Consider the following 24,136-nt stretch of genomic DNA (forward strand, 5'->3'; position numbering starts at 1 on the left):
AGCTGAAAAAAAGACTGAATTGGATTTAATAATTCATAATTGGCTTTTATAATAAATAGATGCTCTCTCTCTCTCTCAAGCTCTGAATAGCCTGTAGATTGAATGATGAGAGAACAGTTATGACAGAGATGACATGCCGATCTTCTGTACAGTAAGAAAGACTCATATATAGATGGAGAGTTTTGGTCGTGACCTTGATGACTGTTCACAGCTGTGCGTGTGTTTAGGGTGGGACTGAAGGAGGCAGTAACTTTCCCCCTCCAGCATCACACACACACACAGACACACACACTCTGACAGGTCGAGTGAAACTTTAATGCGCTGAGTTTCAAAGCTTCTCTGCACGTCAGCCGAGCAGCTCCAAAGGTAAGATCATCTCTCATTTCACTAACTTTCATGTGGTTTCAGTTTCACAGAGATAAAAGCAAAAACATTTCTGATTAGTTTGAATTACCTGCGGCTTTGTGGTTCAGTCTTTTCTCCCTTTACACCCTGGATCTTCATCTAAAATGTTTCCCTAAGTAATTCCAGAGTCAGTGCCGCGTCACTGACAGATGTGTGCTTTAAGGAATGCACGGAGAGGCAAAGATCCAGTATTCACACATGAGTTCAGTCTCATAGGGAGATGTACGTCATGCTGAACCTGCAGCCTCACACCACTGGGGAGAACCATTCTGGGTCCAGTTCTTACAGCTCTGCTATAGTAATTCTGTCACATTGGCACATGTGTCTTGTGTTTATAACAGCAGTGAGGAATCACTAAGAGCTTGATCAGGCTTGTAGTGAGTGAAGGATGTGTGTAGAGGAGATGTGAAGGAAGCTCTGTAGAGACATGTCTGCTCTTTTGAGGACTGTGGGAGTCTGCTGGGTTTCTCCTGCTCTTCTTTTTTCTTCAGCTCAGAAGCTGTCCTAACTGTCTCTGGATGGGATATGTTTCAACATTCATTATTCCCACATATATACAACATACATACATTTACATTTCTGGAGCTGTGGCTTAAGAGTTGTGGTGCTGCTATAGGCAGGCATTGCAGGTTTAAATCCAGCTTGTGACATGTCCGAATCACCATACATTCCTGTCCATTTACTCTATGTACAAAGTGGGAAAACATAAATAAATAAATACATCCTAAAATTATTTTCCTTCAGGGGGTTTATTATATTTGTAAAAAAAAAAAATCAAGTGACCTTTAGTTTAACAATACTTTACAGTGGAGACAAACTATGAGGTCATACTTTAAATGGTATTAACTACTAAAAAGTTCTTGAAATAATCTTACTGATCTGCAGCTTTCCTTTTCTGAAAAAAAAAAAATGCTGTCAATGAGAATGGCCCTCCCCCTGTTTGGACTGGACACCCATGAGCATTAGTAATGACTAAACAAGTATGTGCATCATCTTGCAGTTTTTCTTTTTTTTTTTTTTTGCTCCAGACATGAGTGATTCCTCAGATCATGTGTTTTTTAGGAGAGCGTTCTGTAACATTACTAAGTGATCAGGCACACCATTTCCACCTGCTGTGCAAGAAAACAGTTGAATTAATAATAATAATAATAATAATAAATATAGAGCTTTAAGACCTTTTTATGGCATGCATGCTGTTGGGGTCTAAGCAAACCCAAAATGTATGGGTGACAGTAAAACACATCCACTTTGGAGAAAATATGCACACACACACACACAAATGAAATCGTCAAACTATATTAATACTCATTAAGCGTACTAACACACACATACACATAATGTACACACACATTTCGTTGCAGTTATTGATATTTGAAATAAATGATATGCAACTTGTTTACTCCAAGTCTTCTTTTTTGAACAATTTATATAATAATAATAATAAAATTATATATATATATATATATATATATATATATATATATATATATATATATATATATATAAATGATGAGAATATGGTCACAGGCAAACACACAGACACAGAAATTAAGTAGTTAAACTATTATATTAATGCTCGTTCAGCATGCTCACACACACTTAGAGATTACTGAAATAATTGGTAGGTAACAAAATGCTTACTGCAAGTCTTCTCTTTATAAGAGTTTATATATAATTTTTGGGTTACACTGTATTAATAATGTGGCAAAAAAACAACAACTGCTATGTGTATTAAAAGTGGTATGTAATAATTAGGGGTGACCCCACATAGTCGACGGTTTGATGCTTCGATTCGAGGAGCCTGATTCGACTACCAAACTAACAGTCAAATATTCGTGGGCTGTTATGATTATGCCATTCTGACTGTATGTGAGCGCTCAAATGTTTGATTTCACACAGAACTTGCGGTTTTCTCCCAATAAGTTAATATGCAGCCTATTATGATAAAGCCGTGGATAAGAATCTGAAAAGAAAGAAGCTTCAAATAAATATTTTAAAGTGCGTGAATAAATCTAACCACCCCTATAGATTTATGTTTCACTTTCCATAATCCGTGACCGAAAGAGGAGAATCTTGGCGGCAGGGATTTAAAACTTTACCAAGCCTCAAACAGGCAGAGACTGAATGTTTTCGAACAGGTGGGGTACAAGTGATTTCAAAACATTTCAGCCGGTGTATATATATCGTGGATATATTCTTTACCTGATATAAGATGCATTTGGTTTTGAGTCAAGCGCTTCATTGTAGTACTACGGTGATATCTCTTCAGCACACAGCACAAGCAGGTCAAACTACAATACAGAACATTAATAACTATGACTGGAATGTTACACCCATACCATTATAATGAGAACACCATTATAATAAAACGCTGTGAATTTTTTGAGTTTAGCTTCCGTTTTTCTGCACATTGTTTCGTGAAGAACGCGTCCACAAAATGAGTTCATTTAGAGGAGCACAGACAAGTTCATTTGCATTCGGGCTCTTCCAAAAGTAAAACACTGAAAAGCACTATTTTAGTGAGACAAATGAGCCCGTTAATGGTCCTCTGCTGCCTTTTAGCGGTTATAATGGCATAGAAAATGTAGTGTTTTTAACCCCTTTCCGGTCAAAGATCGTTAATGGCCCCATATTATTATTGTTTCAATTTAACAGCACACTCTTACTTGATCTGAAGAAACTGTGCATCAGTTGAAAGTTTAAAGATTTTAGCTTTGATCTTTGACCACTGTTTTGATAAAACATTGTTGCAGTAACAGTAATTTAGTAATTTATGTCAGGATGGCAAAATAATAAATATGTATGAGTCATTTTTAAAATAGAAATTCACTGAACAGCGTCAATAAGGTTGTATAGTCCAAAGCTGCATATACATGGATATATATATATGGATATAATTACTCATGTTTACTTTGTATTTCTTCAGACAGAATCATTATTTCTATTCATTTCCAGTATTTTACGCGATCTGATGATAATGATCCGCTCCCAGCGCTGTCTATGTGTGTTTAGTCTTCCGTGTGCGCGCTGCCCCTGACAGAGACCTGATTCGTCCGTGTCTTGTCCATCATAACTGGGCATCATATCCCTGCCCCATCCTACCCTGGGATGCATTTCCTGTACACTTCCGTGTTGATATCTGACCATAACAACACAGAGAAACCTCTGTACCCACGAAATATCCAAATAATAAACACACGATTACATTAGTAAATGGTTTGTATGTGATTTCCTTGAGATTTTGGCGTTTTTATAACAGTATTGAAAATGTACATCTGAAATGCTAATTTGTGCTGTTATATAAATGGCTATAAATAGCATATATATACATAAAGTGAGTTTTGAGTAAAAGTGTACTAATAATTTCATAAATAGTCTTATGTAGCTTGATGCTAAAGTTATCTCTAATGCAGCTACATAACAGGTGCAGTTTTTCATAACGCATTAACGCAGAAAATGTTTTGTTGTATTTTTATAGTAAGACTTTTGATAATAGTGGGGTAAATGTATCCTGGGATTGAAACGATGTGGTTTAGTAAACCTTGAAATACCAACGGCTGAATAAAAACAAAAGAATAATGCTAAAAGAATAATGAGGATTTTGTGTCATATGGCCGATGTGTGGAAGGCTCGTTTCGTAAGAACAAAAGAATAATGAATGGGGCAGTTTTGGCAGTCCAAACATGAGATAATCACTCTCCAAGAGTGCTTATAGGGGTCATAAATAAATTTTATTAGCCTTTTATGAGCCTTCTCTTAAAACACACAACATGGTCTTAGAAAATGTTTCATAAAATTTACAGTTTGTGAGATTATGTTCTGAAATATCAAAATGAAGTATTAGTAGACTTGTGGCTTTAGCCTCATATGTTTTCTAAAATAATATCCTAAATAAATATATTTTAATATATTTAAAAAATGTTTTTAATATTTTTAATTTTTGTTTTCATGTTTTAGCTTATATATTTCTATTATCATAACAGTTTGAGTAATTATGATTGTTGAACAGTAAACTTTGAAGTGTCAGCTTTGTGAACATATTTTGATTATGTATCTAGTAAGAAAGACCTATAAGCAGCAACCTTTTATTTTGGGTATGTCATTAGTGTCAGGATGGGGAGCGGGGATGAACTCAAGCGCAGACAGGATGCACAACACGGGGTTTAATGAGGACAAAAAGGGGAAAAACAAAACCCACGAGGGGGAAAACAATGACTAGGGCAAAGACAAGATGATTTAACAATACTAGAAACATACAATAAACAAAAGACTCTTTACACAGGGACTCTGACTACAGGTAAACACTCACGGGAAATACAACGACTCTTTCAAGGTGACAATGTGAAGTAATGAAACATCAAGGTAGCAACATCAATGAACCGCACAAGACAGTGAACACAAGGGAATATAAATAGGGAGACTAATAATGACACAACAGGTGGCACAGGTAAATAAATAATGACAAAACTAGGGTAACAAGGGGGGCGGGGCAAGGAAACGAGACAACACAAGCACACGGCCATGTGCTTGTACACAAAACACGGGCCTGTCATGATCCTGCCTCAAGACAAGAGGAAAAATCAGGACATGAAGGCAGAATCATGACAGAACCCCTCCCTTAAGGAGCGGCTTCCAGACGCTCCTCAAGGGAACATCAAACACGGGACATGACTGACTGAGACAGAGACAGAAACCAACAAGACATGACAAATAACAATAAAGGTAAACAAGAATACACTATGAAAGGGTTAGGGTGGCAAATCAGAAAAAACAAACAAGGAAGGGGAGGAGGCGGGACAACAAAGTTCATGGGAGGAGGTCCTGGGTGGGTGGGTGGGGCAGGAGTCTTAGGTGGACGGGACGAAGGCTAACGACGAGGGGTCCGGGCAGGTCTGGGTGGTGTAGGGTGGGGAGTGATCGCTGGACACTTGACAACATCTTCTGGACAAACAACAACATCTTCTGGACACACAACAACATTGGAGTAGACAGAAACTGGCTCGGGAATAGCTCTCACCGTGGCAGCTCGGGATCAGCGCTCACTGCGGCTGGCTCGGGATCACTACGAACAGGGTCTGGGGACAAGACAGTGAACACAAGGGAATATAAATAGGGAGACTAATAATGACACAACAGGTGGCACAGGTAAATCAATAATGACAAAACTAGGGTAACAAGGGGGGCGGGGCAAGGAAACCAGACAACACAAGCACATGGCCATGTGCTTGTACACAAAACACGGGCCTGTCATGATCCTGCCTCAAGACAAGAGGAAAAATCAGGACATGAAGGCAGAATCATGACAATTTGTTTCTCCATGCTGAAAATAAGTAAGGGGTTAACCTTTGTATCTATCAGAGTGTCAGTTTTTGTCTATACATTTTTGCATGCTTTTTTAGAATCATATGATGCATGAGTTGACATAGTTTTGAGGTTCATTCAATGATTTATAGGCTTTGGGGTATATGTGGCCACACCCATTTTCTAAATGACTCCGTAATCCAAAGGGCAAAGTTCAAATATTTTTGATAATTACTGACTTAGACTTTTTTTTGAGGTTGAGTGTAAAACCTAGGAGTAGTTTGCAAAAGTATGTTTTCTAAATAATGTAACTTATTAAAAAAAAACAATTTAATTGACAGCAGTGGTCCAAGAGGCAAAGTTGTCCAGAATGAGGAGATCGATTGTCTTGCTATAGAACGTCTAAGGTTACACCTGTAACCATGGTTACCTGATAAGAGGAATGAGACTCTGCATCCCCAGAGTTATGGGGGACATCTCCAAATAACCGGTGTCTGAAGCATGAGTCTAAACATGACAATGAACTTGACATTGGCAGGCGGCAGCCTTAGATGTCACAAATGGTGCGGCCAAAAGAATAAAAGGGCACCTGTAAACTATTTCATCCACTTCTTGTCTGGAGAAGATGTGCAGGAATTCCCAAAGCATACCAAAGGGATGCAGTGTCTCATTCCCCTTCTCAGGGAACCATGGTTACATGTGTAACCTGAGACATTCCCTCTTGAATTAGAACTCTACTCTGCATCCCAGAGAGGGCACTATGGGGAACGGTATACCCACGCCGCCATGCTGAAAAGATGAGTGCCTTATTGGCTAGTCGATAGAGTCCTCACCAATGCACCAGAAATGCAACCATAGACCGGAACAAAAAAGGACTCAGCAGGAGATAGGAAGCCTAACTATGTTCCAAGAAGGCTCAAGAGAGTCTAAAGGCCGTGACACACCAAGCTGACTTCAAAGAACTAGTGGCGATGAAAGCCGACGGTGTTGTTGCTTTTCAGATGATAAAGCAGTGCTCGAACACGCTGCACAGACTACACCAGATGGCAAACTAACATGTTTGTTCTGCACATGTGTGAGATGAACGGTCTATATCAGCAGCTATAAAAACTATATATTCGTCATTCAAAGGGAGAAACAGAAACAAAGATATAAAAAATGAAACTGACGGTGACGTGAAGCAGACGAGAGCCATTGAGTGGAACACACCAAACAAACTAGCCCCGCCGTCGCTCGCTGTAGGCTCAATGTTGGCCAACAGAGTCCTGACTACTCCCCACGCTCTAGACCTATTATCAGAGTCTGGAAATGATAATACCGCATTTGCCGCAGTAGCAATTAACTGAATGAGTTTACTTAAAAGTAAATCAGTTAAATGAGAATAATTGGATATTAGACTGCTTCATAGAGCAACACATGATTGTTCAGGAGTTTTTCAGCTCAAGGTACCGGCTGCCACTGATCTGATATTTAGCTGTGTTCAGTCTTATGAATCAGAAACCATTTCCTTTTTTTTTTTTTTTTTTGGTTAATTGTGGTGGTGGAATTTAGCTACGCAAACTTTCATGTTGATGAGTTCTATTATTTGTAGAGTTTTGGATGTTTAGTGAATGTGTACTGGCCGTCTGTCCTTCGGCCAGGGACACTGGGATAGACTCCAGCATCCCTGTTACCTTACAGAGGACAGGCGGTTTGGAGAATGAACTGATGGATGGATGAATGATGTGTTTCATTTCCTTTGATGATGCTTGAATGTGTCTCAGCTTTTCTTTCATGTGTGGACTCCATGTGGTCATTGGTTTGGATCGTCTGCTCGTTCTGGGCTTTAAGAAGAGTAGAAGCTCATTTATCTCAAAATTCCTCCCTAATCCATTGTTATCGTTACACTGAATGACCATAGTGCCAGAAGAAAATAGAACTATATGTGGTGAAGCCCCTATAGGGGAGAAAAACACAACATGAAACATGAGTTCAATTTGAGTTCAACAAGTTCCTAAATCCCCTGTAAATTCAACTCTTACAGTGAGGTATGTCATTGTGGCTGTTAATGAGACAGACTCTGCCTGTTTTGGGGCCCAGAAAGACCTTTGGGTGTCAGAAAGTGGTGGGGACAGGGGTGCAATTAGTCTATCTGAAGTTGTCATGGTAACCAGATACATTGCATCAGATTTCCTACAAAGGTTGCCTCAAGCACAGAAATATACCGTAGAAACCTCATTTATACTGATGTACATATTAGGATACTAGCTTATCAGTATCCGTTCTTAACGGGTTATGCTGATTCAAGCAGTGTCTTTGTGCAGGGTAAACAGGTACAGAAGCACCTAGATCTCTACAAGTAATGCATTAAACAGTAATTGCAATCGGGATAGGATCCGCGATGTACATTGGGACAGCTGCACAATCAATCAATCCTGAAGTGGTTGGAAGTGTGTGTTGAGCAATTGTGAGCTGCAAAATATCCAGAGAGCTCCATAAAACAAGGGTTTAAGCAGTGCTGCCATTAAGAAACCAGTTGAATTCAGGACCAGTGTACAAAAATATACCATGAATGGATCACAAAATCTGGATCCCTGAAATAGAGAATTTAAAATAACATGATCTCATGAGTTATCTTTCACTGTATTTCCTATAACCTGACTGGCTTACTGGTTAAGAGAAAGCCAATTGAAGGTGGTCTTAACATTGTGCTAGTCTCATTAACCTCACAAGGCTTCTTTTTTCTTTTTTGTCATTGTTTATGGTAAAATGTGAATCCGTCATACTAACTGCTCTTGTAGACTAACTGTGGAGGGTGTTATTCTACTACTGTTCTACTTCTCATCCATGTCCCGAAACATCATATCATTTAGCTTGCACATATCCTCTATGGATGTTGGTGAAAGAAACACATTTTATATAAACATATATTATATTTATGTGTCTGTAAATGTATCTCTTTTTTTCTGTTGGATTACAGGTAGCAATACAGAGGCTTAAGAGAACATTTGACCAGATTTACACTCCTGCTGAGGAGCTCAAGATGAGTAGACCAACTATAGCTGCTGTCTTTGTAGGTAGGTTTGTTTGTATATATAAATAAATACATGTTTTGTTTGTTCGTTTTATTCACTTTCATTTACATTTTAAGGTCCAACTCTCACTATTAACTAACATTTAACTATGACTTTTGGATTAGGGATGGTAAAATCATGGAAAATAATGCACACCCGAGGTGGTGATAATTCAGTGGTCCTGTAGACCTGTAAACTGTAGACAACAGCTTGCTTGATATATTCAGTTCAGCAACAGTTCAACGGGTGTGCAGCAGTTGTAGTAATTGGACAGCCTACATTTAAGTTTAAATAGTGTAATATAAAAGATTTTAGAGGTGAACACTTGGTCATTCACTCCCTTGTGAATTAATGCAGGTTTTTATTGCATTTGTACCTGCTCAAGCATCAAGAATTGAAAGCCCCTCTCAGTTATTTATATGTAGTCCACATGACAAAATAATAGCTGAAATTACACAAATTACCCCATTCAACATCAGGGAGGTGGAGGTGGAAGGAAAGAGTGTTTGGGAGATAAGGCTCTTTCACATGTTTGCAGTTCTACTGCTACTTTGAGTTCTTAGACTCCAGGAATAGTCGTGATTACAGTCTTATTTGCATGTAGAGAATGTAAAAAAAAATTAAAAAAAATAAAAAAGTATTATGCTGTCTCGTAATTTGCTTTTCTATCACATTCTGTATGATCTATGTTCCTAGCATTTTTGCTGACTTCCAGTGGGGCAAAGCCAGATAGCAAGAACAAAAAGCCAAAACAAGGTAGCTGCAATAATTATGCTGATAGCAATATGCATATTTGGGACATTTGTCACTACATTATGTTCTTCTGACATTGCCTCTGCTTTCCAGTTGTCCCAGCAATAGAATGTGATATGCGGGCTGGGAAGATCAATCTCCCAGAATTTATTGTCAAGTGTCCAGCTAACTGCAGCGAGACCAAGGAGAAGGTGTATGGGACGGGTGTATTTGCCTCCATATCCAGTATCTGCAATGCTGCCATTCACAGGTGAGCTCAAACATTTTGCAGTCTGTGAGACACAGTATTCACTGAGATAAATTTGCAAAAATGTGTACCAAGCAAAAATTTGTTACCCCAAATGAACCCTGCTCTTGCATCTGCAGAAGTTATTGCATCTCTAGTAGTTGTTGGGGTGCAAGAAGCAGCTTTATCAGATTTTTATAAACATTTCATTGGTCAAAGAGTGTAGGAAAACTGTATATGAGGCTATGGATCTACCTCTGAAAGGGAGAAGATGTCTTCAGAAATCTTTCACGGCCTTCCATGCTCTGTGAGCGCCTGATCACGAATCATCTGTTTCATGGTTGTTAAGTGTAATCACAACATGCTGGGAAGCTTTAGAGAGTAAGAGAATTTAGATGAAGGGTCAGGTTCTGACCCTATAAAACTTGATAAATGATCAAAATAACACAGGGGGATGAAAGGGAAATCTGCACAAAATGTGTGTGACTCCTCAACAAATAATCTTGGCTTGGGAGGTTGTGCTAGTTTATCAATTGCTATGATGCTTCAGTCAGTGTACATGTGGGAGATGTGGGCTGCTGGGTTTCTGGTTTGCATCTTTTAAATGATCTCCTGTTCCTCTAATAAATTGGGTCAGAATTGGCCAACATTATATACAGCAGTATGCAGCCAGTAAAAGGCAAATGGCATGCATTTACTTTGGATGGTTTTCTTATTTCATACACCATGCTCAGAAGTGATCTAGCCCTCGTTGCCACTGGATCTCAGTCAAATTTATGTCACATAGGCTATCTGAGCTGAATTGATTCAGCCAATGCACAGCATGGCATTCTTATTTATTTTTGGCATTTTTACTCCGTTTTCACTATAAGCAAATAAAGCTACCCAAATCACTACAGATCTCAGAGGTAAATACATCTCACATGCATGGTGTTTTTTCTGTTATTTTGTTGTCAGCGGAGCCATCACTAACTCTGGAGGAAAGGTAATTGTGATGAAGATGGCAGGACAGGCGATCTACAAGGGTAGCTTTGCCAATGGTGTCCGCTCTCTGTCCTTACCCAACCGGAGAGAATCATTTTCTGTCTCAGGTAGTGTAGACCTTACTCTGAACACACACTGTTGGAAAACACTTACAGTGCATGTATTGGCAAACAGGCTCTGTATAGCATTGAGAAACTGAAAAGAGTAATATGCCGACACATTTTTAAGACTTTGTACTTTCTCACATTGCTTACATTCTTTTTGTTGCTTTTTTTATATTGGATTTATATTTGTGTCAGTGGGTAAACCAAAGAAGGGGGTGATCTACCCATCCACTCTGGTCTTTGTACCCTTAAAACCCACTGCTGTGACAAAAGGTAAGCAGTTTTATCCAGCTAGTAATGCTCATATATGGGTTTTTATGTCATTAGGAATTTCCTCTAACTCAAACGGTAATGCATGGAGCTAGAAATGCCAAGCTCATGGGTTCAATTCCCAGGGAATGCACAATAGCTAAAAGCAAATACAGGGATACAAGGATGAAAGCATCTCTCAAATACATAAATGGAAATGTTGCACTCATAAATTGGGGTTAATGTAGTATGTAGTAATGCAGTTTAATTTAGTAAAAAAATAAAAGAACCATTTGTAAATAATACATTAATATTTGCATTTCCTTAAGTAAATAAAATTGCCCTTAAAGCAGTTTAATAATAGTTTATTATTTATTTATTTATTTATTATTATTATTATTATTTATTTATTTATTTTTGTAAAATGGTCCATGAAATTCTGAGTAGACAGAGATCTAGCAAATATGAGAACAAGATCACTGGCAGATCGATTCTACCAGTCTAGGTCAAACTTCCAATCCTAAATCTTCTAAAAACAAAAAGTGGAAAGCATGTCTAAGGAGGTCCCATCTGTGGATCCATATTCACAATCGTCCAGTTCGTCACTGTGCATTAGCAGCTCATCTTCCATTCATGTTTTTCTAAGGTGATCACAAAGACCGTTTTTACACTACAGTGTCACCAATGACAGAGCCGAGCACCACTGCAGCCCCGCCCACAACCAGTCATGTGACCACACCTATCACCACAGCCCCACCCATTACTACATCAGCCACGCCAAGGACCACTGTTCACGAGGCAGGTGAGCCAGTCTTTTATATATCTGATCCTTTTATCAATTAAAAGAATCATAGTTTATAATAGTAAAATCAATGGCATGCTTTTATCCATTTGTTCTTGGGTCAATTTTTCAGTGAAATGAGCATCCTGTCTGGATGACATGGATCAGGTTCCCTCTCTATCCGTCCTCTTTCCTTTCTCTGTTTCTAAAGAAACCTCTTTCTTTCTGATCTAGGCAGCAGTCACCCGTATTTCAGCTCTGTTGCACGTAAGTCAAGCAGGCATGTTGAAGCCTCCCTCACGTGGCATGTGTGTCCTTGTGCCTGCTGTCTGCTGTCATATAATATCATTCAGGGCCCACTGGGTGTGTTTTTACTGGTTTACAGAACTAATGGTCTCTTGCAGTTTTCCTTTGGCTCTTTGTTTTGAAGCATCCGTCTGTGTTTTTGGGATGTAAATGGTGTTAGTTCCACACTGTAATGTATTTCTGAGTAACAAAGATATTTAATGAATATAAAATTGTAGGGTGACAACAGTAAAGTGGTTGGAGCACCGGTACCATATTTTGCCAAAGATTTTTTTTTAGAATAACATTCACTGATGAGTCCTGTATAGTAAGACAAGGATTTTATGTTAACTGTGAGGTTGCTGTTACAGCTGAAAAAGAAACATAGAACATGTCTAGTGCTTCAATATTTGTTTTCTCTAAATACTGCACGTAGGACAGTCACAGAGCGCCCAAGGAAAGGGTCCAACACCAGGTATGTTCTACTTTGACACTGTCTGTTGGCCTTACTTCCTCTGTCAGTAACACTAAACTCTCACCATTATATTTGTTGAAAGCATTTAGAGGCAGCTCCGTCTATGCCAATAGGTTTTCACCTCGCACATACACAGGTAAACTACACTCCAATTACTCTGACTGTGTGTCCTGTCTTGTGATGCTTGCCTGTTGTGTTTAAGGTTTGTTGTACTCTAGTACTTTTTTTTTTAAAGAGAACAGGTATATTGTTTAAGGTTTTGCTGGTGATTGTTTGTGTCCTCCTCAGCTAGATGAGTGCTGTAGACCTCACTTGCTGTTTTCCTCCATTATTTCCTCTCTTGTATGTGTTTGTTATTTCAATTCAAATATAAAACCGTTTCAAAATCTGTATATGTCAAACTTTCTCCTGCCAGCTGGTGGCGCTATGACTGTGAACCACAATAGCTACATTCATCCAACACCAATTACTTAGCTGACTCCTTACTAGAAACTCTTACTCGTAGATTGTCCTGTCTTTTGTCTGCGTCGCACCTGCAAGATAGAAAGACTATTAAATTGAGAATTTTAAGATGAAAAATTCATTAGCCCCTTTCACACTGCACATTAGTCCAGGAAACTTCCCAGAGTGCCTTCTGTGTGAACACAAACACGTCCTAGGGTTGGGGACCTAGTAAGGTTGCCGGGTTCAGTTCTAGAAGGCACCCTGTGTGAACAAAAGCCAGAACCCATAGTGATGATGTAGTTATTGGGCAACTCTCTGAGTGGGTGTTTTCAATATTACAACCCTGCAGTGCCAGAGGGGATAGTCTGTGTTTTAACCGCAGAGAGTGGGGTTCTCATAAAAATAAAATATCACAAAATAAACAGAATTGTGCAAAAACTGGAGCTCCTCAGTATCTGCGCTGAAGATGAGATCGTTCTGCAGCTCAGTGGAACGGAACATGCTGCAGTTGTGTATGACTAAATTAAAAACATGCATGAGTCGTGTAAACAGAGTTGTAGCTTTTAGCATCTGCTGACTCCTCTGTACTCGAAGTCTTGCTGCTTCAATGCACAAATTACACGTCACATCCTGATGTCAGGTGTCATTACGGGACCTTTACAGGTTGTGTGTGAACGTACGCACAGATTCTGGGAAGTCACTGGCAGTGTGAATGAACCAAAATCGAACAATCTGGGAACCATTTCCGGGACACATTGCAGGTGTATTTTCCGTAATCTCAGTGTGAAAGGGGTCAGAGACTCACCTGTTGACATCGCTTGTTCCACACATTACCTGTAAATCAACCTCTGTTGTGGAAATTACCTCAGTGTATCCTTCTCTGCTGGTGATGATATAATTCCTGTTTTCCACAATTAATAGTTGAGGACAAAGTGCACTTACAACTATACCCAAAGACAGAACATGCTGTTTTGCAAAGATGAAAGGCACAGTCCTTTAATATCACATTGATTTGCACAGACATTCCATGGGCCCCGTTCTTTGTATGTTGCTTATTACATCCAAGATGAAATGTCACATCCAAGATGATATCATTGCACTAATCAGGATCTGGATAATTCGGTTCTTCAAGCGCACCTGTTGTTGATGATAAGTATGGCTGGATTGAGTTATCTCAAACCCATACTTCCAATTGGTGCTCTGCATTAAACCCATCCAAGTGCACACACACAGCAGTGAGAAGTGAACACACCGTGTACACACACACACACACACACACACACACACACACACAGCAGTGAGAAGTGAACACACCGTGAACACACACACACACACACACACACACACAGCAGTGAGAAGTGAACACACCGTGTACACACACACACACACACACACACACACACACACACACACACACACACACACAGCAGTGAGAAGTGAACACACCGTGAACACACACACACACACACACACACACACACACACAGCAGAGAGCAGTGGGCAGCTATATATGCAGCGCCCGGGGAGCAACAGGGGGTTTAGTGCCTTGCTCAAGGGGACTTTAGTCATGGGTATTGAGAGTGGAAGAGAGCGCTGTACATTCACTCCCCCCCACCTACAACTCCTGCCAGCACCGAGACTTGAACCTGTGACCTTTGGGTTATAAGTCCAACCCTCTAACCATTAGGACACAGCTGCCCCAATATTTGCACCCATAATGCACCCAGCTGCCCCATAATTGCAAGATCATGTTATCTCCATCTCCTGTGCTCCATCAAGCCACTCCCATAATATCTGTCAGCACTCAAATTAATGCACAACTCTACATTATCTGTATAGCATGTGTAAGACTCTTTCAGTGAGTAAAACTGGCTGTGTCGATAGTATTTAAGACTACACAACTAGATTATATTATCTTTTAATTTAATTTTTAAACCATTATTAATTTAAATTGTTGTTCCTGGATTAGTAAAGAAGCGGTTGTTGTGGACAGGCTTTAAAAAGATGCAATCTAAACCATGTTTAGATGAAACACGCCTGCTCCTGAAGGTTTAAGCTCATGAACCTGTTGCTATGACAGAAACTTCGGAATGAGCTTCGAAGAACCAAACAATCCAAGATCATACCAAATCATCAACAACCAAATCTAGCTTTAGTGATGTAGGAAGAACAGGGCCCATGTGGCTTGTCTTGAATGTGTTCTTATTTTGACAGCAGGTGTGCACAGGCCAGAGACCATGATCCGAAGACAGCCACATGTTTCCTCAGCTTCAGGTTCGCATGACTCATTCATTCAGTTCAGACTTCATTCTGTAGCAGCTGTGATGCAGGCGTGAGCTTTTGCTTTCTTCTCTCTTGGATTTTTTTCCATCTGTTTAACATTGTTAAGCAGTTTTCAGTCGGATACAGCCGCAGTCTGAGAGGAAGCAGCACACGGTGCAGTCTAATCCCAGTAAGTAACTGCAGATGTCTTTGCATGTGTGCTGATAGATATCAAACAACACAACTGAAAGTCTAATGCTCTTTTTGATTAGAGGGATCAGGTAAAAATATGTCTGAAATTAGCACCTTAAGACATAGCAAGGCTCCCTAGTAAACATGCCCAAATCATACTTGACAGTAAATAGATATCGAGTACATGTTGGTTATATTTACTTACAGCTTTACCAGCTTACTAGAGTGACATCAGGTAAGTTAAAGGTAAGTGTAAGGTAACTTAGATGAGTGACTACACCATGCACTAGCCTACTGTCATTTGACAAGAACAAGGCTTTTATGCCCCTCACAGATTCTTGAAACTTTTCTCAGACACAAAATAGCCATTCCTTTTATACAACAATTCAATAAACAAGTCACTTAAATCGTTTTTTAGACACAATATTGGCACTTACTTTGTCTAATTATGCTCCACTGGCAATTAAACCAATACTGTCAAACAAAGTCAAAGCTGAATTGACAGTTGTGTATCTGAACAACACACAGTTGTTTTTGAACACGTCACTGAAGTGAGTAAGGCACGCAAGATCTCAAAAATCTGTAGTATACGGTAGTTATCCTGCAAATAGTCCCTCTGCTCCAGGCAGAGAAGTTGGTTGGCTGGTAAATCCATTTCGACAGGGAGAGGAGGAAAACAAAAGGGTCTGCTATTCTGACATGGGATGTCCAGTATAAAGCGCAAGACAAAGGAGTCCAATAAAGTAATTTTAACAAATCCACAGGCAGAACAGAACAACCACATTGGTACAAAACAACAGCAGAGGGAATGTCATTACAGTACTAAGTCTCTGCAATGGAGCAGCACTAATGCTATTTAATAACAGATGATGAACCATAGAGCAAAAACATGAACAAAAAAAGTAACAAAAACAAGTAACATAATTAAGTCAGAAAATAACCGAAGGATATCAGTCAAACCAAAAATTATTCAGAGACCATATTTATTTTTTTATGTTTTAACTAGTTTTTGCAGGACAATATAGTTCATTTATGTAAGTGAGCATAGCAAAATGAAGTAAACTGTGACAAATTATATCTAAAAATTCTTCAAACAGTGGACTACCAGTAAAAGTGATACAAATTCGGGACCAAAAATTATTCAGATCATGTCGCAGTGTCTGGCTTGTGTTCCCTGGGTAACCACTAGATGTCCTCCTTCCCCACTGTGTCTGTCACTTCCTGAACTACATTCCCCACGATCCCTGTCTCTTCATTGCACTCAGCTGTTCCTGGTCATTAATCATTGCACTCAGCCAATTCCCCATTAGCTGTGTCATTTCCCTGTGTATATATACCCTGTCTGTTTTAGTATGTTACGGAGTCCTTGTATTTATCACGCCACTCCTGAGGTCTGTTCTTGCCAGTTTGTTTTGTGTCTGTTTTATGTTGGATTGCCATTTTGGTTTTGACCCCTGCCTGGATTGGATTTATGTAACGGTTTTTCCCTTAATAAAACTTACTGCAAGTGGATCTTCTTTTCCTCCGTTTTTGTGTGGATTGTGACAGATCAAGTCTGGAGAAAAAAAATTGAAGTTCAGGTTTGCATGAAGCTGGATGACAGCATGCCCAAGAGACTACAGACCGTCATTAAGAATAAGAGTTGCCCAAATAAGTAATGATGGTTGTGTCAACTGTCATACTAACAGCGGTCTGAATAATTTTTAGTTGATTGTAATCCGTTATATACCTTTCTGTCAAAGTTATTTAACATTATCAAGCTAAATTTATTCTGACACAATTTAACTATGAGTTATTGTCATATTTTATTACCATCGTCTAAACTATAGAGAATAAACTGTGATAATGTGAAATGTTGAAAGTGTCTGAATAAATTTTGGTTTGACCGTATCTATGTAACAAATTAAGTTAACCAGCTGACATTATACATACTCTTTTGGTTTCTGTACCCAATATAAAAAAACAATACAAATTCAATAAAAATATCGGTATCAGTACTCTGTATCGGCAAGTACCAAAAATAAAATATCGGTACCAGGTGAGTACTGGAAAAAGTGGTATCTGTGCATCCCTAATATTAATATAAAATAGTTCCTTGCTATATTACTTTGTTCTAAAGTCGCCTTTCTAAAAGTCCATTGGATGTAAAGTATTGTGAATAGTTTCTTAATCTCACTATTTAGCATTTGCAAGAAGAGATTGGGCACACCCTGCATACGCACGACCTGATGGGTCCTCCGGGACCAGAAGACCAACAGGTATCATAATCATAATGCAGGTCTCTCATCATCCAGTTCAATAACATAACCCTCATAAGTGAGCAATAAAGAAGACATAAACGTAGACTAAATATTATTTAAATCATTACAAATATTTAATTTGTATTCTTCTTTTCCAAGTGAATATCCATAAACACATAATAATTAATGCTAATCAAAATCTGACCTAAGACCCTACCCTCACTTTCTGTGTTCAGATAGTAGCCACTCTGTGTCAAACACCGGCAATAAATGGAGCAGAATGAGTACTGGTGATCCCGCAGGTAAGAGTTTCATGTACTGTTATATGTCCATGGTAGTATCAGAGTACAATATAAAGAAACCCATAAATCTGATTTATGGCTTTATAGTATGCATAGCACATGTCTGTTTTTGATATCACCATAGCATCATATCACAGGTTCCTGTAAATGGGCCGTCCCTCTAGCATCACACTAGCTTTCAAGTTAGTTTCAAAGTCCATGCCAATGTGCAACCCATATGATATCAAAAACATTCAGATCACTAACTTCTTCATCCATGTCAAAGAATATGTGGTAAGCTACAGGTTTTGTATTCTTTTTTACCGCCCCTAAATACGCAGGTTTTTTTTTTTTTGCTGATGCATTCACACGGACATTATGGGTATATTTTCCATAATGCATTATGCTGATCTAACTGTTCCTGCAAATGCTGCCTCTATTCTGCAGTTCTTGATCCAAGGCCTGATAACACAGGGAATGAGCACTGGCTGCATAACTTTGAACAGTATCGTAAGTATTTTCATTTCATTGTGGAATAATACATTTATCGGGAATGCACCAAAAACTGTATCTGTACTCATTTAGTACATGCTATAATACAAATCATGCCTGGATTAATGAGAAAAAAATGAACAGCATTTGGCAGGCTCCCATCTTTACTGTATATTTGTCAAAACATCAGGCCTTATGGCCATGAAATCATAGCTGTGAGCACACCTCCAGTGAGTATGTGACTGGTTGTGTAACTGTAGTGAGGAGGGGTCAGCATTACTGTGAGTCACTGTGTCTTTGTGAAACTGGAGGCCTGATTCGTATGTACATGATTTCTGTTTTCAGCTCCTGAGCCAGAAGACCACAAGATACCCCACACCAGAGGTGTGGTAAAGGCACAAGCATATTTTTATATTAAAGTCCACAGTTTTCTCATAATACTGCTATATAGTCCTGCTTCAAAAATTATGACTGAATACAGGATGTTTTTATAAAACAAAAAATAATAAATAAAAAAATAAAAATGATATTGATGGCCGGTAAAGTGTTAATAAAGACTTATTTTCATGTGGTCCTTGCACAATACTATTTTATGACCACAACACACTTTTACCATGGTAATTGATATCATGAAAATTGCATGTTATCTTTTATTTATTACTGTCTTGAATGAGCTACTTCACATAACAGATGTTTATATATAGTCCACAAGATGAAAGAATAAATCCTGGAGGTTTTTTTTTTTTTTGTGATAGTTGTTCATGAGTCCCTTGTTTGTCCTGAATCGTTAAACTGTCTGCTGTTCTTCAGAAAAATCCTCCAGCTCCTGTACATTCTTTGGTTTTCCAGCATCCTCTGCATATTTGAACCCTTCCCTACAATGACTGTGTGATTTTGAGATCCATCTTGCCAAACTGAGGACAACTGAGGGACTCATTCATAGCTATTACAAAAGGTGAAATCATTTACTGATGCTCAAGAAGAAAACACGATGCACTAAGAGCCGGAGGGTGGATGATCAGGTTAAAATGTCATTATTTTGTCTTTTGGTTCTGAGGTGCAGTACTCAGTACATCATGCTGCTTTATTAAGTATATATTACATGGTTTGCAATCAAAAGTGTGTCTTATAGACTTTCCCCCGTTAAAGCACCCTTTTTCAGTAACATAGGGAAAAGATTTTATTTTCAATTTTGACTTGATAATGTAGTCATACAAATAGTTCTTTAAGGTACTACAGATAACATACAGTATTTTCCTGACATTTAATTGAATTATCCTCTCATCTCCCAGGTTTCAGCGCACAAGGGCACAACTGAACATTCCTTCATGATCTTCCAAACTGTCACTGATTATGAGACTATTATCCACTTCCTCCCATGGCTCTCATTTTATTCTCATCTTATCTTTATAGATTGTAAAGTTGATATTGCATTCCTCATGGATGGCAGCTGGAGCATTGGGAAACGTCGTTTTAAGATTCAGAAAGACTTTCTTGTGGAGGTTTCTCAGGTCATCAATGTGGGTGTAGCTGGAGCCATGATGGGCATCATTCAATACGGGTGTGTTCCCAGTGCCAGAAAATACTCAAATACTTGAAGTATTAATAAGAACAAGTGAGGGACTGTCACATAAAACCAAAATTATAGTTTTGGTAGATATTCATATGTAAAATGTGGTTTTAGCATACATCAATTTTCACTCTTTTGGATATCCACTGAGACAAAGAGTATCAATGTACTGACAGTGTCTAAAATCAAAACACATTTACACAAGAACATCACATGTGTATAAATGTGTATGAATCCTTCAGTGATCGTACAATATTGAATTCAACTAAATTATAGCATGATTTAATTTAGATATATTATTCATTGAACTCAATAATCTATAGTGGAATGTTTGCACATCACTAAATTAAGCTCCATGCTTTAAAAGCATTCATATTATGCATTTTAGTGTGTACACGATGTACCAAAACATACATGTACTGTACAAATGTAGATCATCCTCATATAATGTGTCAACATTTAATTTCTGATCCAGGGATGATCCAGTCACAGAATTCAGTCTTAAACAGTTCTCCAGCTCCAAGGACCTGAAGCCGGCCATCAGCAAAATAGTCCAGAAGGGCGGTCTGTCTAATGTAGGTGAGTGAATAACCCTGGACTATACACTAAAGGCCAAAGAGCAGAAGTCATCACATGGTGTCACTGAAGTTCACAGTTTGCACATCTCAGTTCCAGTTAGATCTAAATCTGAGCTGGCAACTGTAGCTAAATTACAGGGCTGGTGCCACTCGGTGGTGTTTTTGTCTAAGCTGACCAAATGCCTGAGGTTTATCCAACCTAGATATTACTTTTCACATTGGTTCTGTGGTTTGTGTTATAGATAGTGTCTCACTTTAATATAAGAGTGGAATCCTGTAAAACAGCAGCTGCCCTCTCTAGCAGAGCTATAAAGTCAAAGATAGCCTGAGGACACAACATTATCTGCTTTGATGAATCTGGTTGGATGATGTTTAATCAGTACCATAGCCCTTCATCTTCTGTATATGATTTACACAAACCTGCTTGTTTGGACTCTGAAATCCCTGAGGGCTGAAGTGTCCCCAAAAACTATGTGGGCACTAAAGTCATGCACAATAACTGACTTGATACATCCACAAAAAAATCACCAAAACACTGGCTGATTAAAATACATTAAGCATAAATGATAGTGAAAAGTAAACGTTAGTAAAGAGAAAATATGCTGCTGCATTTGAAACACAGAGATACAGACACTTGATCTAAAAGCAGAAGATAATATGTGACTTTTTAAAACACTAGGCATCATATATTTGCTGGCTTTTGTAAATGGTTAGAGAGGAAAAAAGCTGACATCATACACTAAACAATATTTATTCATCATATACAACATAGTTTTACCTGAAATCCGTCAGCTTTGACTGACCAAACTCTGCAGACTGACTCCAAATTTCAGTGACCACATTGACTCATCCAGACTGTAAAATGGGGCAAAAATATAGGCAAAAGTTGTAACTACCTTAATGCGGCAACATTCAGTTTAAGGTGTGCCTTACATTCCCCAGTATTTTTTTGGGTCCATTTCATGTGGCATTTCAATAACTACAGACAATATTGAACAATCATTTAAAAGTAGTGAAAACAAAGATAAAGAGACATTTAGCATTTTTAATAACTGCTGCATTGATAGTTTTCAGCAGTGGCACTCTTGCCTCTTCCTGAAGTCCTGGAAGCATTTAAGGAAATCACTTCAGGGCAGAGACTGGACCCGAAACAGTGCTGCAATTGAAACAGCAGAGTGTTTACAGGGAGGAAGGCTAATGGAACTGTAGCTGTTTTGTTCTGATTCTGGCTCTGTGGTCCTTTAAGGAAAGGCCCTCTCCTACATCAACAAGCATTTCTTCAGTGATGCTAATGGGAACAGAGGTGGGGCGCCTAATGTGGCTGTGGTCCTGGTGGACGGCTGGCCCACTGACAAAGTGGAGGAGGCCTCGCGTCTGGCCAGAGAGTCAGGTATCAACATCTTCTTTGTCACCATCGAGGGCCCAGATGAGAATGAAAAACAGAACGTGGTGGAGACCAACTTTGTTGAAAAGGTATCAATATTGATTTAAGGTTGGGTGTACAGTTTTACACATATGGAATTTCATGGCAAATGAAAGCAATTTGGGGACACAGAGGGAACTTTATTTCTTATTTTGGCATTTAGGCAGTGTGCAGAACCAATGGCTTCTTCTCACTTCCTATCACAAGCTGGTTCGCCTTGCGCAAAGAAGTGCAGTCTCTGGTGAAGCGTGTGTGCGACACAGACCGCCTGGTGTGCAGTAAGACCTGCCTTAACGCCAACGACATCGCCTTCGTCATCGACGGCTCCAGCAGCGTGGGAACCGGGAACTTCCGCACCGTGCTCCAGTTCGTCGCAAACGTGACGCAGGAATTTGAGATCTCAGACACGGATACACGTGTAGGAATTGTACAGTACACGTACGAACAGAGGCTTGAGTTCGCTTTCGGTCAACACAACAACAAAGCTGATCTGCTGAATGCTATCAAGCGTATAAACTACTGGAGCGGAGGTACCAGCACAGGAGCCGCCATCACATATGCTGCAGATCAACTGTTCAGCAAATCCAAACCCAACAAGCGCAAGATCATGATTGTCATCACAGACGGACGCTCCTACGATGACGTGCGGGCCCCGGCACTGGCGGTACATCGTAAAGGTGAGTGTGGCAGAATGCAGTAGGTCTCTAGGTCAGCACCTGTGGTGCTTTCTGGAACAGTCAGTGACTGCTCTGTAGCAATGTTGTTCCAGGATGTAGATCCAGAAACATGAGTATATCACATTAAATGGCAGAATACACTGTAGCTACACATTCTGAGCCCTAATTAAATGTTGCTGAATGATAAATGTACTTAAATGTATTTATGGTGTCTGTAGTGTCTAAAGATGTGATGGAAGTTGATTCCAGACCAGCACTGCCTACATTTTTTTAAATATTGTACTTTCCCGTATCTCATGCACTAGGTGTGATCGCGTACTCCATTGGTATAGCCTGGGCCGCACAGGACGAGCTGAAATACATCGCCACCGACCCCGACAGAGAGCACTCTTTCTTTGTGGATGAGTTTGACAACCTCTACAAGTATGTAACAAAGATTATTCACAACATCTGCAATGAGTTCAACTCCCAACCTCGTAACTGAACCAGGCTTACAGATGAAAACTGTGGAATATCACCAAAAATCCAAGGAGTAAGTGCATTACCACACAGTTAGAATACAGTGTTACAAATGTAGCATTCTGTAGATAGAAGCCTTACTTTCTGGATCAAAACCTCAGACGCCAGCATGTTTCCAGATTATTATTATCATTATTATTATTATTATTATTATTATTTTTGCAATTTAAACAAAATACAGTGTGGAAATGGTAAAGATGGCAGTGGATGTGGGTTCTGTGATTTTGGATTAACACATGATGGACTATAATACACAATAATAGAGAATAATTTATATATATCTATACAGTCACTGCCCACTTTATTATGTACACCTTGCTAGTACCGAGTTGGACCCCGTTTTGCCTTCAGAACTGCCTTAATTCTTCATGGCATAGATTCAACAAGGTGTTGGAAACATTCCTCAGATTGTTGTCCATATTGACATGATTGCATCACGCAGTTGCTTCAGATTTGTCGGCTGCTGCATCCATGATGTGACTCTCCCGTTCCACCACATCACAAAGCTGCTCTGTTGGATTGAGATCTGGTGACTGTGGAGGCCATTTGAGTAAAGTGAACTTATTGTCATGTTCAAGAAACCAGTCTGGGATGATTTGAGCTTTTTGACACTATGATATTATCATGCTGGAAGTAGCCATCAGAAGATGGGTACACTGTAGTAATAAAGGGATGTACAATGCTCAATGAAAGTGACGTGACATTCAGCCAAGTATGTTGACCCATACTCAGAATTCGTGCTCTGCGTTTAACCCATCCAAAGTGCACACACACAGAGCAGTGAACACACACACACACCAACACACACACACCCGGAGCAGTGGGCATCATTTATGCTGCGG

The 24,136-nt window shown here is 39.3% G+C and overlaps 1 protein-coding gene across 6 annotated transcripts; it reads left to right on the forward strand.

The window, feature by feature from the left end:
- The first annotated feature begins 267 nt into the window (after nt 1–267).
- On the forward strand, nt 268–23,553 carry LOC132111024 (vitrin-like). Of its 6 annotated transcripts, none has more exons than XM_059518193.1 (20): nt 268–366; nt 8,666–8,762; nt 9,456–9,515; nt 9,606–9,762; nt 10,696–10,829; nt 11,022–11,099; nt 11,722–11,877; nt 12,091–12,123; nt 12,578–12,616; nt 12,699–12,752; nt 15,275–15,334; nt 15,450–15,512; nt 17,698–17,772; nt 17,991–18,056; nt 18,483–18,545; nt 19,941–20,088; nt 20,573–20,676; nt 21,922–22,148; nt 22,262–22,775; nt 23,081–23,553. In XM_059518193.1, exons 2-20 carry the CDS (start codon nt 8,729–8,731, stop codon nt 23,257–23,259), a joined length of 2,244 nt encoding a protein of 747 aa, XP_059374176.1. In that variant the 5' UTR covers nt 268–366; nt 8,666–8,728; the 3' UTR covers nt 23,260–23,553. The 6 variants fall into 6 exon arrangements, with proteins under 6 accessions (XP_059374176.1, XP_059374178.1, XP_059374179.1 ...); XM_059518195.1 differs by having other exon boundaries at nt 15,453–15,512; XM_059518196.1 differs by having other exon boundaries at nt 15,278–15,334.
- Nucleotides 23,554–24,136: the final 583 nt, after the last annotated feature.

This window comes from Carassius carassius, chromosome 30 (genome assembly GCF_963082965.1).
Source record: "Carassius carassius chromosome 30, fCarCar2.1, whole genome shotgun sequence".
In the NCBI taxonomy this organism is placed as follows: Eukaryota; Metazoa; Chordata; class Actinopteri; order Cypriniformes; family Cyprinidae; genus Carassius; species Carassius carassius.

Coding starts and splice junctions, on each gene's coding strand:
- LOC132111024 (XM_059518193.1), top strand. CDS start 8,729: ATGAGTAGACCAACTATAGCTGCTGTCTTTGTAG. Junction 11,878..12,090: donor GACCACTGTTCACGAGGCAG/GTGAGCCAGTCT, acceptor TTTCTGATCTAG/GCAGCAGTCACCCGTATTTC. Junction 12,617..12,698: donor AGGAAAGGGTCCAACACCAG/GTATGTTCTACT, acceptor ATTTGTTGAAAG/CATTTAGAGGCAGCTCCGTC.